This window comes from Lampris incognitus, chromosome 4 (assembly GCF_029633865.1).
Source record: "Lampris incognitus isolate fLamInc1 chromosome 4, fLamInc1.hap2, whole genome shotgun sequence".
NCBI lineage: Eukaryota > Metazoa > Chordata > Actinopteri > Lampriformes > Lampridae > Lampris > Lampris incognitus.
The window spans coordinates 62,502,663-62,515,592 of record NC_079214.1 but is presented as its reverse complement, the minus strand read 5'-3'; the positions used below and the strand labels follow the sequence as shown (position 1 = coordinate 62,515,592).

At 47.5% G+C, this 12,930-nt stretch overlaps 1 protein-coding gene across 1 annotated transcript in view; it reads left to right on the top strand.

The window, feature by feature from the left end:
* The window catches only part of cemip (cell migration inducing hyaluronidase 1), a 213,338-nt gene that overhangs the window by 114,913 nt on the left and 85,495 nt on the right, over positions 1 to 12,930 (top strand). The window contains exons 8-11 of the mRNA XM_056278570.1: positions 227 to 322; positions 1,816 to 1,937; positions 6,196 to 6,343; positions 9,991 to 10,182. Of these exons, the coding sequence (XP_056134545.1) occupies positions 227 to 322; positions 1,816 to 1,937; positions 6,196 to 6,343; positions 9,991 to 10,182 (558 nt within the window). The remainder of the gene's footprint in view (positions 1 to 226; positions 323 to 1,815; positions 1,938 to 6,195; positions 6,344 to 9,990; positions 10,183 to 12,930) is intronic.

Sequence of the window (12,930 nt, the reverse complement as noted above, 5' to 3'; positions counted from 1 at the left end):
TTAAAACATCAGTACATCTGCATATCTGCTCCCTATTACTAGAGAGTAGACACTGCACTTGTTTCTGCAAGAATACAGAAAGTCAATACATTTTACTGCATTGTGCATGAATAATGATTTGTTTGTTCCCTTGTGTGTGTGTGTGTGTGTGTGTGTGTGTGTGTGTGTGTGTGTGTGTGTGTGTGTGTGTGTGTGTGTGTGTGTGTGTGTGTGTGTGTGTTGACAGGCACCAAGGCTTCCTCTGAGGCCCGAAGCTCTCACTCCTTTCAGTCAGGATATGGGCAACGTTTCACTGTTACTACCAGCAGCCAGTGGGTGCAAGGTAACAGTCATTACTTCACAAACACACGCACACAGAAGTACACACATGCATGCACAAACATCCACACATATGTATGTTCTACTCCAGCCGGTGGGTGCAGTTTTGCTAAGCTAAACACACACGGACGTTCGTTTCCACAGCCATTCCAGTATCTCTGGGTGCTTCTTCATTGTTGTCTTGTTTGTAATTGTTTAGCGATGGTGTTAACATCACAACATCATCTACACAACAGTGTGTATACCCCATTCTCAGCTCTCTGCCATGCAGCAGCAACTGACTGGTGCTTTCCCATCTCTTTGACACTTGCTTCCAGCTAGATTGTCACGCTAACACATCCAATATCCTCTCAGCCCTGTGATTGAGCAGTCAGGCACACATGCAGCGATGCATGCAATATTGCACACATGCAGCGATGCATGCAATCTTGCGCACACGCAGCGATGCATGCAATCTTGCACACATGCAGCAATGCATGCAATCTTGCACACATGCAGCGATGCATGCAATCTTGCGCACACGCAGCGATGCATGCAATCTTGCACACATGCAGCGATGCATGCAATCTTGCACACATGCAGCGATGCATGCATTCTTGCGCACACGCAAAAACATACACAGAAACTACACACGTTAAAAGGTGCTATCAAGAACTACGACATCTCAACACAGCACATTTCTTGGATCAGATTAGCTTTTGCATTCACAGATGAGTGAGTGTCGGAGTGCCCGGGTGGCGTAGCGGTCTATTCCGTTGCCTACCAACACGGGGATCGCCGGTTCGAATCCCCGTGTTACCTCTGGCTTGGTCAGGCGTCCCTACAGATGCAATTGGTCGTGCCTGTGGGTAGGAAGCCGGATGTGGGTGTGCGTCCCGATCGCTGCACTAGCGCCTCCTCTGGTCGGTCAGGGCGCCTGTTCAGGGAGGAGGTGATACTGGGGGGAATAGCGTGATCCTCCCACACGCTACGTCCCCCTGGTGAAACTCCTCACTGTCAGGTGAAAAGAAGCGGCTGGCGACTCCACATGTATCGGAGGAGACATGTGGTAGTCTGCAGCCCTCCCCGGATCAGCAGAGGGGGTGGAGCAGTGACCGGGATGGCTCGGAAGAGTGGGGTAATTGGCCGGATACAATTGAGGAGAAAAAGAGAGAAAAAAACCAAAACAAAGGAGTGAGTGTCTCCTGCTGTGCCACCAAGACAGAGGATGCTAATTTAAAGAGCCCTTCAATTACGAAGCTACAAGTGCTCTGTGAAAGCCTAAATGGGAGACATGTCAAACCCTTGACATCAAACAAATTTCACACACGCACGCACACACACACACACACACACACACACACATATATATATATATATATATATATTTATATCTGTCTATCTATCTCTATATATATAGTTAGCTTCCTGGCTACTTGAACTGGTGCAATGTGTGTGTGTGTGTTTGTGTGTGTGTGTGTGTGTGTGTGTGTGTGTGTGTGTGTCTCCGTCCTACAGAGGCAGAGTGGACAGAATGGTTTGACAGGGACAACGAGAAGGGATCTGGAGACTGGGAGAAACTGGCAGAGCTGCACAAGGCCTACAGTGACCGCCTCTGTAGCGCTCCACTCGACATCCAGGTAATGACATGGCCGCTTACTCATTCATACCTGTGTTTTCCCACCTTCCACGGGGAAGCGAGGGAGTGAGCGAGCAAGTCGGGGAGTGTGTCCTGCGGTAGGCTGTAGGGCACAACTAAGAATTTCACAGAAAGTGTAGTTGCCATGACACGGGGGTTTGTGCTGTGGTTGACGATAGCTTTGTGTATATTTCCAGATACACAGATGATGTGTTGTTTCAGCAGAATAGATGACGGGAGGTTATTGTGTTAAACCCAGTAAAACAGAGGTGTCTGTTTTATTACATTTTATTTATTTGACATGTGCACAAAAAGGCTTGACTTGGCTTCAAGTGATCGATCGCTTATTGTGATCTGGGCGGATGTGAGCGGTTCTGTAGTGTGAACCACTACTTTTAAAACCACACAAGAAGAAAAAAAAACCCCCACTGACATCATATGTATCAGTAAAAACTGCCGAATGATGCCTGGCTAATATTTCCCAACACAGCAAGCTACAGACAGACCCCCTCAAGCGTCGTCTGTGATATCAGACCGGACTGGCTGGTGGCCGAGGGTAGACCCCATGGGGGCAGCATATGAGAGAGGTATTCATAACTGGGTAAACAACATGAACTGTAGGCCTGTCAGGTCCTGAATGCCTCCAGTCTGAAGATGGGCTGTCTGCCTTCTATACAAACGACAACAGCATTAGGGGTCGGACAAATTATTTTGTCTCTGGGGCGTCTAAGTAGCGTAGTGGTCTGTTCCGTTGCCTGCCAACACGGGGATCGCTGGTTCGAATCCCCCTGTTACCTCCAGCTTGGTTGGCCGTGTCTGCAGATGGGAAGCCGGATGTGGGTATGTGTCCCGGTCGCCGCACTAGCGCCTCCTCTGGTTGGTCAGGGCGCCTGTTCGGGGGGGGGAGGGGGAACTGGGGGGAATAGCGTGATCCTCCCACACGCTTCATCCCCCTGGTGAAACTCCTCACTGTCAGGTGAAAAGAAGTGGCTGATGACTCCACATGTATTGGGGGAGGCATGTGGTAGTCTGCAGCCCTCCCCAGATCGGCAGAGGGGGTGGAGCAGAGACCGGGATGGCTCGGAAGAGTGGCCGGGTACAATTGGGGAGAAAGGGGGGGGGGATCCCCAAAGAGAAAAAAAAATGTTGTCTCTGAAAGCACCCAAAAACGTGTAGACTCACAAAGCAGGCCTCACACACATCTAGATCTTCGCGGATGTCAAGTCAAGTCAATTTTATTTGTATAGCCCAATATCACAAATTACAAATTTGCCTCAGGGGGCTTTACAGCAGCACAGCATCCTGTCCTTAGACCCTCACATCGGATAAGGAACAACTCCCTAAAAAAAAAAAAACCTTTAACAGGGAGAAAAAATAGGAAGAAACCTCAGGGAGAGCAGCAGAGCAACAGTTATAATGGACTTATAAAATGTATGAAGAATATGATGAGCAGGATGCCAAGCAGTGGCCAGACGCCACTGGAACAGCCCAGGACCCGAGCCACGTGACCACCATCGCCACGTGAAAAACGAACAAAAAAAATAAAAATTACTCACACATCTTAGCAAGAGAAGGATATAATATTGAAACAGGATCCATCCATCCATCCATCCTTCATCCAACCTGCTTATCCTGCTGTCAGGGTGGCGGGGATGCTGGAGCCTATCCCAGCAGTCATTGGGTGGCAGGTGGGGAGACACCCTGGACAGGCCGCCAGGCCACCGCAGGGCTGAAACAGGATAACAAAATTATATGGATTTACAAGATATATAAGAAGAAAATGTGATGAGGAGGATGCCAAGCAGCATCCGGGTGGCGGCCACCATCACCACGGAGACCTGGGAGGAGGAAAGACTCCACGTGCACACGAGGGAGACTCACATCACACCATTCAGAGAGAGGAGAGGCACGTGAGAGAAGAGACCAGTTTGTAGTAGTCAATAATCTATACTCTATAATCCTGTCGGCAGAACGGAGATGGAAACCAGATGTAAAAAACAGACAGAAACCAGATGCAAGATGAACTTAACTGTGTAGTCTACCTACACACACTTACAGATAATGACTATACACACACAGGCAAACACACACCGAATAACAATAACTTTGGAGTCGTGACCTGCCGAATGAGAAGTGAGCACGCAGCGAGCCGCTCTACTTCCCTCTTTATGGGTCGTAACTTCAGCCAGCCGGTCTGACCTCGGCAGCAGTTGGGCAGCGGCGTTGGTGCGGCTGGCAGTATTGTTCTGCTGGCTGTTAATACAGATGCAGACGGGGACTGTGAGTCTAGCCCGGCACCGTCCACCGGCAACAGCTTTTGGCCTTCCATGGAGATGAGACGTGGGGCCCGAGTCCGGCCCCACCGCTGCTCACAAGCACACCATTAGCATAAAAACAGAGTTCGACCCCAGCTTAGCTCTTTATGGCTCGTATGCTGCGGTGCAGATAACACAACGGGCCATTGTGGCCTTAGCCTCACATAAACTTCACTTCTTTTAATTCTCTTCACCTCTCTTTCTGTTCAGGAAATTTCAGTATCATGTCATTCTAATATTAGCATTGTGTTGATACAGAAGACTACAGCCATTCATCTCAGCCATAATAATAATAATAATAGCCATGCATCTAAGCCTAGGCGTAATAATAATGATAATAATAATAATAATTAATAATAATAATCAATGGTACGAGCACGAGCCCCGAACAGTAACAGAAAAAGACGACGTCACAATCTTATGGGACATGCCAGTACAGACAGATTGTGAGATAAAGGCCAACAGACCAGACATCATCATCAAGAAGAATAAAGAAAAAAGGTGCCTACTCATCGACATGTCCATCCCGACTGAAAGGAGCACCTCAGTAAAAGTAACTGAAAAACTGTCCAAATATAAAGACCTTGAAATAGAGATCGAACGAATGTGGGGGAATGAAAACCACAACAATACCAGTAGTGAAAGGAGCCCTGGGACTTGTAATAAAAGGGATGGAGAAATACACCCAACGGATCCCGCCGGGTAACATCAGAATACAAGAACTCCAGAAGACGGCACTACTTGGAACATCTCATATCCTCAGAAAGGCACTATCCATCAAATGCACTTCTACCTCATTCTAACCCGAGGCCCACGGAATGGACCCGCCCGGTTATTATGTTGTATTATGGCATGAAGTTAAAGGAAATTTGTATAATAATAATAATTCAAAAATGATAAATGCTAAAAATTGTTAAAAAAAAAATTTTAAATTACAAATTAAAAAATAATTTAAAAAATGAAAAATAATTGAAAATGAGTGCAAGCTGTAAAAATGCTAACCATACATTAGAAATCGAATGCTCATCGTTGAACTGTATCTCTGTGTCTCTACAACAGGGCTAGCACACAGAAAACACCAGCAGTTGCCAGTCGTTTCTGTGTAGTATCTGTATAGTATCTGTATATTATCTGTGTAGTATCTGTGTAGTATCTGTACAGTATCTGTGTAGTATCTGTATAGTATATGTGTAGTATCTGTGTAGTAGCTCTGCAGCGGCAGTGAAACGGCGTTTTTCTCTGTCTACCAAGTGACGTATGGCGACGTCAGTTGGCGGCCAGAAAAGCTACAGCCCAGCAGGGTTTCCAGTCCTGTTTAAAGATGCACATCCTTGTTCTCTCAGCTCAGCTGTGTTTCCAATATTGGAAATGACGTCCCACAACATTAGCAGAGGATTTTGTGGACGACAATGCAAAAGCTTACACGCAGTGCATTCTGGTACGTGTTGGCGCTGTGGGAACAACTGTGAGGAGGAGAACACTGATTTCGAGACCAGATAACTTCTGCAGAGATTTTGCTCTGGTTTTTCAAAGGTCCTGGATGACAAATGAACATGATTGCAATTTTTTTTTTAATATAAATGTTAATTAGGAATGAAGGTTGTGATTGTTCACACATTTTTATTTTCATAAGGTTCGTTTGCTGGTTGACTCATTGTAAAAGTGCCTGATGTGTCAGAGGACTGCTCACATCTCGGAGGTAGAAATGTGATGTTAACCGCTTCCAGAGTTCCAGGCAGGATTTGGTTTTAAATGTTAACCTGAAAGTAAATTTAAATGAAATGGAAAGGCCTCTAACGCCTCCTTCTCGCCTCCATTAAAGGTACGACGTCTCCAGTTGCACCGATTCGTGCCTTGAGCGTTTACAGAAGACTGGGTTCCAGATTTGCCGGCATCCGGCCACCGCTCAGTCGTCAGTCAACTCTCTTTCTCTGTGTTTTCCAGGCCGAGACCCTCGATGGAGTCCCGTCCAACCTGACCGGGGACGTGATCCACAGGAACGATAAGACCTACGGCTTCGTCTGCCTCAACAAGGACCAGCTCCATGGACTCTGCCACAACTACAGAGTCCGCTTCCTGTGTGGCAAACTGGGTGCGTTCACGGGTTTCCAGCAGTTTGTGCGCGTGTGCGTGACTGTGAGCGCGCCACATGCCGGTTATAGTTGCGACATCGTGCACGTGTATGTCGTGCACGTATAACTGTATGTATGCTGCAGGCTGTGGCTGTGCTCCAGAGTGTGTTGTGTGGAGGCAGGCAGCTATGGCTGGAATGCAGGGAGCCCACATCATGGTGCAGAAAGAGACTGACAGGCAGCCACCGCAGAGCTCACGTGCAAAGCTCCAGTTACACAGAAATGCAGCACATACAGTACAGGCAGGGACAGGAGGGAGTGCCACCAGGACTTGATAAACTTGGCGTCTCGATCCTTCTGTCTGGGCTTGTCTTTGTGTGTGTGTGTGTGTGTGTGTGTAAATGCATTAGCTGGTCAAGGTACATACAGCATGCATTTTTTTAGGGGGGGGGTGGGTTCTTTGCTCTTCAGTAGCAATGGACTTTCACACACGTGTGCACACACACACAACATGCTGTGCAGCTAAGCGAAGGAACAAAAGCACCACGATGCACAGACATTCCTCACGAGGACCGATTTGGAAGTCTAAACAAGTCCCTGAGCTCAGAATTTCTTCAAGTTCGGCATTATTTTTGCAAGTTAGCGTTGAGTACAAACGCACAAAAACACACACAGAAGCTGGTGTGTCCCTTCTGCCGTTCATACGTACAGAAAGCACTCACTTGTAGCTTATTGTGTTGCAGTGCCACAGCACATATAATACATGTGTGCATTCATATGCATGCACACCATGTTTTATTCCGTGTGTGTGTGTGGGGGGGGGTGTGTGCGTGTTTCTGAGCTATTCGGACTTTGCAATTAAATCCTTCCGTGTGAGAGTTACTGCAGAACTCATCTGCAAGTCAGCAGTGCACGTCGGTTCAATCACAGATGACTGTCATGAGTCTTGCAAGGCATACGGCGTATCTGTTTAATCTTCGTCCGGCCCCGGCCCCAAATACTGATTACTCATAGCAAAATAAAGGCCTTATGTGCACAGCTCTCCACTTCGCTTTGTGTACATACACTACGTGTTTGTCCTTGCCTCTTGACACAAACCGGCAGGACAAACTGCTTTCACTTTGTTGCGCGGCTGTGGCGAGGCTCCGCAACCCCGCGAAGCTTCGAATGGGAGCTGTCACAGATGGTGATACTCCGTTTTAAAATGTTACAGCCAAACGTCCGCATCTACTCCCTCTGTTCAGTACAGCGGCCCTTTATTTTCAGGACCTAGTCATCTACCGTTTTATTATCAAGTTGTGTTCCCGCAGGAGTGAGATTTCCAAAGTTGTAAAACATTCTCACCCATTTTATCCCTCTTGATGGTGACCGAAGTTTTGAAAACGGGAACTGGATAGATTTAGTCTAATCTGATCTAATCTAATCTGATCTGATCTAGTCTAGTCTAGTCTAGTCTAGTCTGATCTAATCTAATCTAATCTAATCTAATCTAGTCTAGTCTAGTCTAGTCTAATCTAGTCTAATCTCATACAGACATGAAGTTGAGCTGAGCTGCTGAAATTTGGTTTTACTGTAATCTCAGTAAATAACAGGAGTATGTGGAAAAATACGACATGTTACAATCCCACTTGAAAACACATTTTTCTGTGTATTTATGTCTGGCTGATGTGGATTGATACAATCCATACAATAAGATAAAACACAATAAAATACAATACAACGGGTGGCATGGTGGCGCAGTGGTTAGCATGGTCGCCTCACAGCAAGAGGGTCCTGGGTTCGAACCCCGGGGTTGTCCAACCTTGGGGGTCGTCCCGGGTTGTCCTCTGTGTGGAGTTTGCATGTTCTCCCCGTGTCTGCGTGGGTTTCCTCCGGGTGCTCCGGTTTCTTCCCACAGTACGAACACATGCAGGTCAGGTGAATCGGCTGTACTAAATTGTCCTTAGGTGTGTGTGTGTGGGCCCTGTGGTGGCCTGGCGGCCTGTCCAGGGTGTCTCCCCCGCCAGCCGCCCGATGACTGCTGGGATAGGCTCCAGCATCCGGCGACCCTGAGTAGGAGAAGTGGTGCGGATAGTGGATGGATGGACAGTACATTGATAGGACACATACTGCAGAGGCGTAAAAACCCGGTCCAGAAACTAGCAGTCCGAACCGTGTATTTGATTTACCCATGCACTAAACCAGCGGATCACACAGGCTAGTTCCCCAAACCAGCTGGTTTGATACATGGATGGAGTAAAGACAAGGTTAGAAGTTTTTATTTTTTGGATGGACACGTTGGTTCACTGTCCCTCGACAAAAATGAGAGTTGAGTACCATCCAGAATTTACTCTTCGGCAAAGAGATCTGATGTCCCAGCAGTCTCAGGAGGTTATTCAACACGGTGACAATTGTGGCATTTCAAACTGGCTTCCTAATCAAACTTTGCAGGAATCTGTGACAGTGTCCTAGATATAATAAGATTCCAGTGACAGCGAATTAACAAGACGGTAGAGTTGTGCGACATTTAAGGGTGGTGGTGAGCGACCTTTAATTTTTCAGTCGCAAATCTGTCATCGCTTGTCATGTCACGGCTGTCAGGAGTGTTGAGTGCCCTGCCAGTCATAACACAAACCACTTCCTGTGCGTGTGTGCTGGGATGTGCAGTTTGACCGCGTGTGTGCCGATGGGTGACGTTGTCTGTTATTGTGCCTCTAGTACTGAGCAGTATAAACACACAACCGACCCAGTTTAGTCTGACATTTTGGAAAGCATTGTATAAGTTAGCCCCCCCCCCACCCTCCCCCACAGTCCGGTATGTATTTTTTTGATGTAGTAATTTCAAAAGGGGGAGACGTTTCCATGCAAACAGAGCTGAGTAGGCGTATCAAAAACTGCAGTACCCATGATGCATTGCGCACGCAGGACACTGTCAGTGAAGACAGCAGCTCAAGTAAACTGAGGTAAATGAGGAAAGTTAGTCTCCAAGTCACAGTATCACACGCACAAAAACTGGTGAACTGGGGCATCCGGGTAGCGTAGCGGTCTATTCCGTTAGCTACCAACAGGCGGATCGCCGGATCGAATCCCCGTGTTACCCTCGGCTTGGTCGAGCGTCCCGACACATGTATGGGAGGAGGCATGTGGTAGTCTGCAGCCCTCCACGGATTGGCAGAGGGGGTGGAGCAGCGACCGGGACTGCTCAGAAAACAGGGTAATTGGCCAGATGCAATTGGGGGAAGAAAGGGGGGAAAGCAAAAAAAACAAGAACGTGTTGTGTGAAAACCTGGAATTCTTCTTGATTCGTTTTCTTCTTGTTTTTAAAGGCCGGCAAGCTGCTAGTATTCCTAACCTGGCCTAGCAGTACCCCGCGGAGTCGTCGGCACTAACCTCTAGTGTGATGGGGACAGGATGACAGCAACCATGACGAACAAAACGCTAGTTAGCTAATAATGGCCTGTTTTCTTGAAAATTCATCATATCAGTGAGGTTTAGTTTGAGCTATAAAACCTATACAAAACTAGTTGTTGTTGTAGTTGTGCTCTACCACAAAAGAAGAACCAAAACCCGAAAACCAATTGAAACCAAACGGGGCTCGAAAAACTCTATCCGTTCAGCACTATTAGTTACATGTGTGTCAGGGATGCGATGCTCTGTCGGCTCTAACTGTCAGCGTCTCTGCCCGCAGTGCGCCCGCAGGCCTCCGTCTCCATCGACGTGCTGTCCAACAGCAGCATCCTGGAGCTGGCTGACCAAGCTGAGGGCTGGGGGCCCGGGGACCGGGTGGTGGTGGCCAGCACTGACTACTCCATGCACCAGACGGAGGAGTTCACCCTTCTGCCCTGCCCCATCTGCTCACCCAGCCAGGTGAAAGTTCAAGGTGAGAGAGCCCACAGCCTTATGGGTGATGCTGCTGCATGTCTCGTGGATGAGCTTCTTCATCTCACTCCGAGTCATTCACAGACAACAAAAAAACCCAGTTTTTCCTTCTGTGCTTTTTTTTGTGCATTTGATGTAATATCTAACAGCTCAAGTCCGGCTCCCAAAGGATTTGATGAATGAATGATGGTTTCGGAACAAAAGAATTCCAGAGAATGTAGGTCAGACAAAGATCTCGGGGGCTAACTTGCCAGCCACAAATATTCAAGACGAACTGGATCGTGACTTGTGTGATTAGAAGAAATAGGACGTTATAAAAATCATCGCAAAGTAATGAAACTAACTAGCTACCAACAAACAGAACTGGGTCTCATAATATAGGCCAGAGTTTCCCAAAGTCCTCAAGTACCCGTCCTGCAGATGATTTTGATTATAGTCCTGCTTAAAGTTAGCTCTGCTTTTATTTACTCAGCTAATCAGCACTCGTCGTGTTTGAGATGCCTGACATAAATAAGTGCTATGCTATAACTGGTTGAGTAACTATAAGCTGGCTGACCTCTGCAGGGTTAGAGAATCTGGCAGGTGTCTATATGAGGACCTGGTTGGGAAACACTGCCATAGAACATGAAAAAACCCAGTAAAGGTTTAAATATCTGGGAACAGAAATATGTCAAAGGCCCAAATTCACAAAAGTTGTGGTGAATACGTCACCTCAGCAGTGAGAGAAAAAGGACCCGCTGTTGGCGTCCGGGTAGCGTGGCGGTCTATTCCGTTGCCTACCAACACGGGGATCGTCGGTTCGAATCCCTATGTTACCTCCAGCTTGGTCGGGTGTCCCTACAGACACGATTGGCCGTGTCTGCGGGTGGGAAGCTGGATGTTGGTGTGTGTCCTGGTCGCTGCACTAGCGCCTCCTGTGGTCAGGCGGGGCGCCTGTTCGGGGGTGATGGGGAACTGGGGGGAATAGCGTGATCCTCCCACGTGCTACATCCCCCTGGTGAAACTCCTCACTGTCAGGTGAAATAAGCGGCTGGCGACTCCACCTGTATCGGAGGAGGCATGTGGTTGTCTGCAGCCCTTCCTGGATTGGGAGAGGGGGTTTAGCAGAGACTGGGACGGCTCGGAAGAGTGGGGTAATTAGCCAAGTGCATCCATTTTCCAAACCGCTTATCCTGCTCTCGGGTCGTGGGGATGCTGGAGCCTATCCCAGCAGTCATTGGGCAGCAGGCGGGGAGACACCCTGGACAGGCCACCAGGCTAATTGGCTAAGTACAATCGGGGAGAAAGGGGGGGGTGGGAAATCAAAATAAATAAATAAATAAAAAAGGACCCACTGTTGTCAGTAAACCATGCACAGGGAAGATTACACATGCAACAGTGGAACGCCACGTGACCGCATCAACAGTGTTGAGGCACATTTGAATCGATATCTGGCAATAATTATGGAGCAGGTGTTAATGACTTATGGGTGCGGCCTTGCAAATTAGGCTTTACGTTCACTTCAGAGAACATTTTGCAGTTGCTGCTCTGCAAAAAAGCTGCACGAGTGAAACGTTTTTTCAGAGGTGGCTTTGGATGTTGTTTATGCAAGACGCGGATGTCGCCATCAGCAGATCAGGCGAGCTGGAGAGAAGGTTTTTTTTTTTATAGATATATTAGAATTTAAGTTCCTACGACTTCCTGCTGAAATAACCTTTCCAAGTTTGGATTTTAATGTCTCGACTTCTTTATCACAATAACGCAGCTTCCTGTTCCTCCTATCTGCCGTTGTGAACATGCTCACCAGTCCCAGCGCCATGTTAAAAGACCCAGCTCAGCCCAATTTGCATCATTTACCCACTGAACTAATTGGCTGCAGGCCGTCGTGAATTAGTTCAAAGATGCAAAGTGTGCTGACAATGAAGCAGTTTGCCTGGGCAGTGATATTGAAGGTGTTTTTTTTTTTCATGCTCAGTTCGTTTACATAAATACTTTGGTGAACAGGATGCACTTTGCTGCCATGGCTGAGGCGTAATTTGCTTGAATTACATGCCTGCACAAAGCCGTCTTTGTGAAGGCCTCAGAGTCTCGGGCTATCTTGGCCACGAGCGCACGGGGCATCTGAAATAATTAGGACTTTGTTCTCGGGCGTCACAGTGGTTAAGACAAAGAAGGGCGTATCAAGAAGGCAGATTTGCAGCAGCCTTCTGTTTGAATTCAGTTTTGGGACTAACGCCAAACATCGCCCCTTCTCTTTTCATCCTACACTTCATGTCTGCCCTTGCCGTCCTGCCTCGTGAAGGCTAAGAATTGCCCCGAAATGAAAAACCTTACCGTTCTCATGTATTGGTGAAGTGTGCTCACTTCAGAAAAATTCAGGGGAGAACTTTTCCGTCAACACAAATATGTTCTCTTACGAATCGGCTGACTCAGTGTTTGTTTTATAGACGGCAAGCCATTGGAGCCTCTCGTGACCCGGGAAGGCTTCCAGCACACACGCCTGCTTGTTTTTAGAGAGTCACTCACTGAGCGTTTTAGTTAAAGTCTGCTTCATAACCATTTCAGAGACTGGTTTTAGAGATGAAAAAAAAAATCAGACATTGCTCATCACTGAAAAGTTCATTCCTGATGCAATGGAAGGAATCGGGGGGGAAGGTGTTGTTAGGTGTTTGTGTTTTCGGTATTAGAAGATTGTGACGATCGGAGACCTTCCTGAGGGGGTATTTCTCACATAATCTGCCTGCTGGCCTATATTTCTGCTTACAGCCAA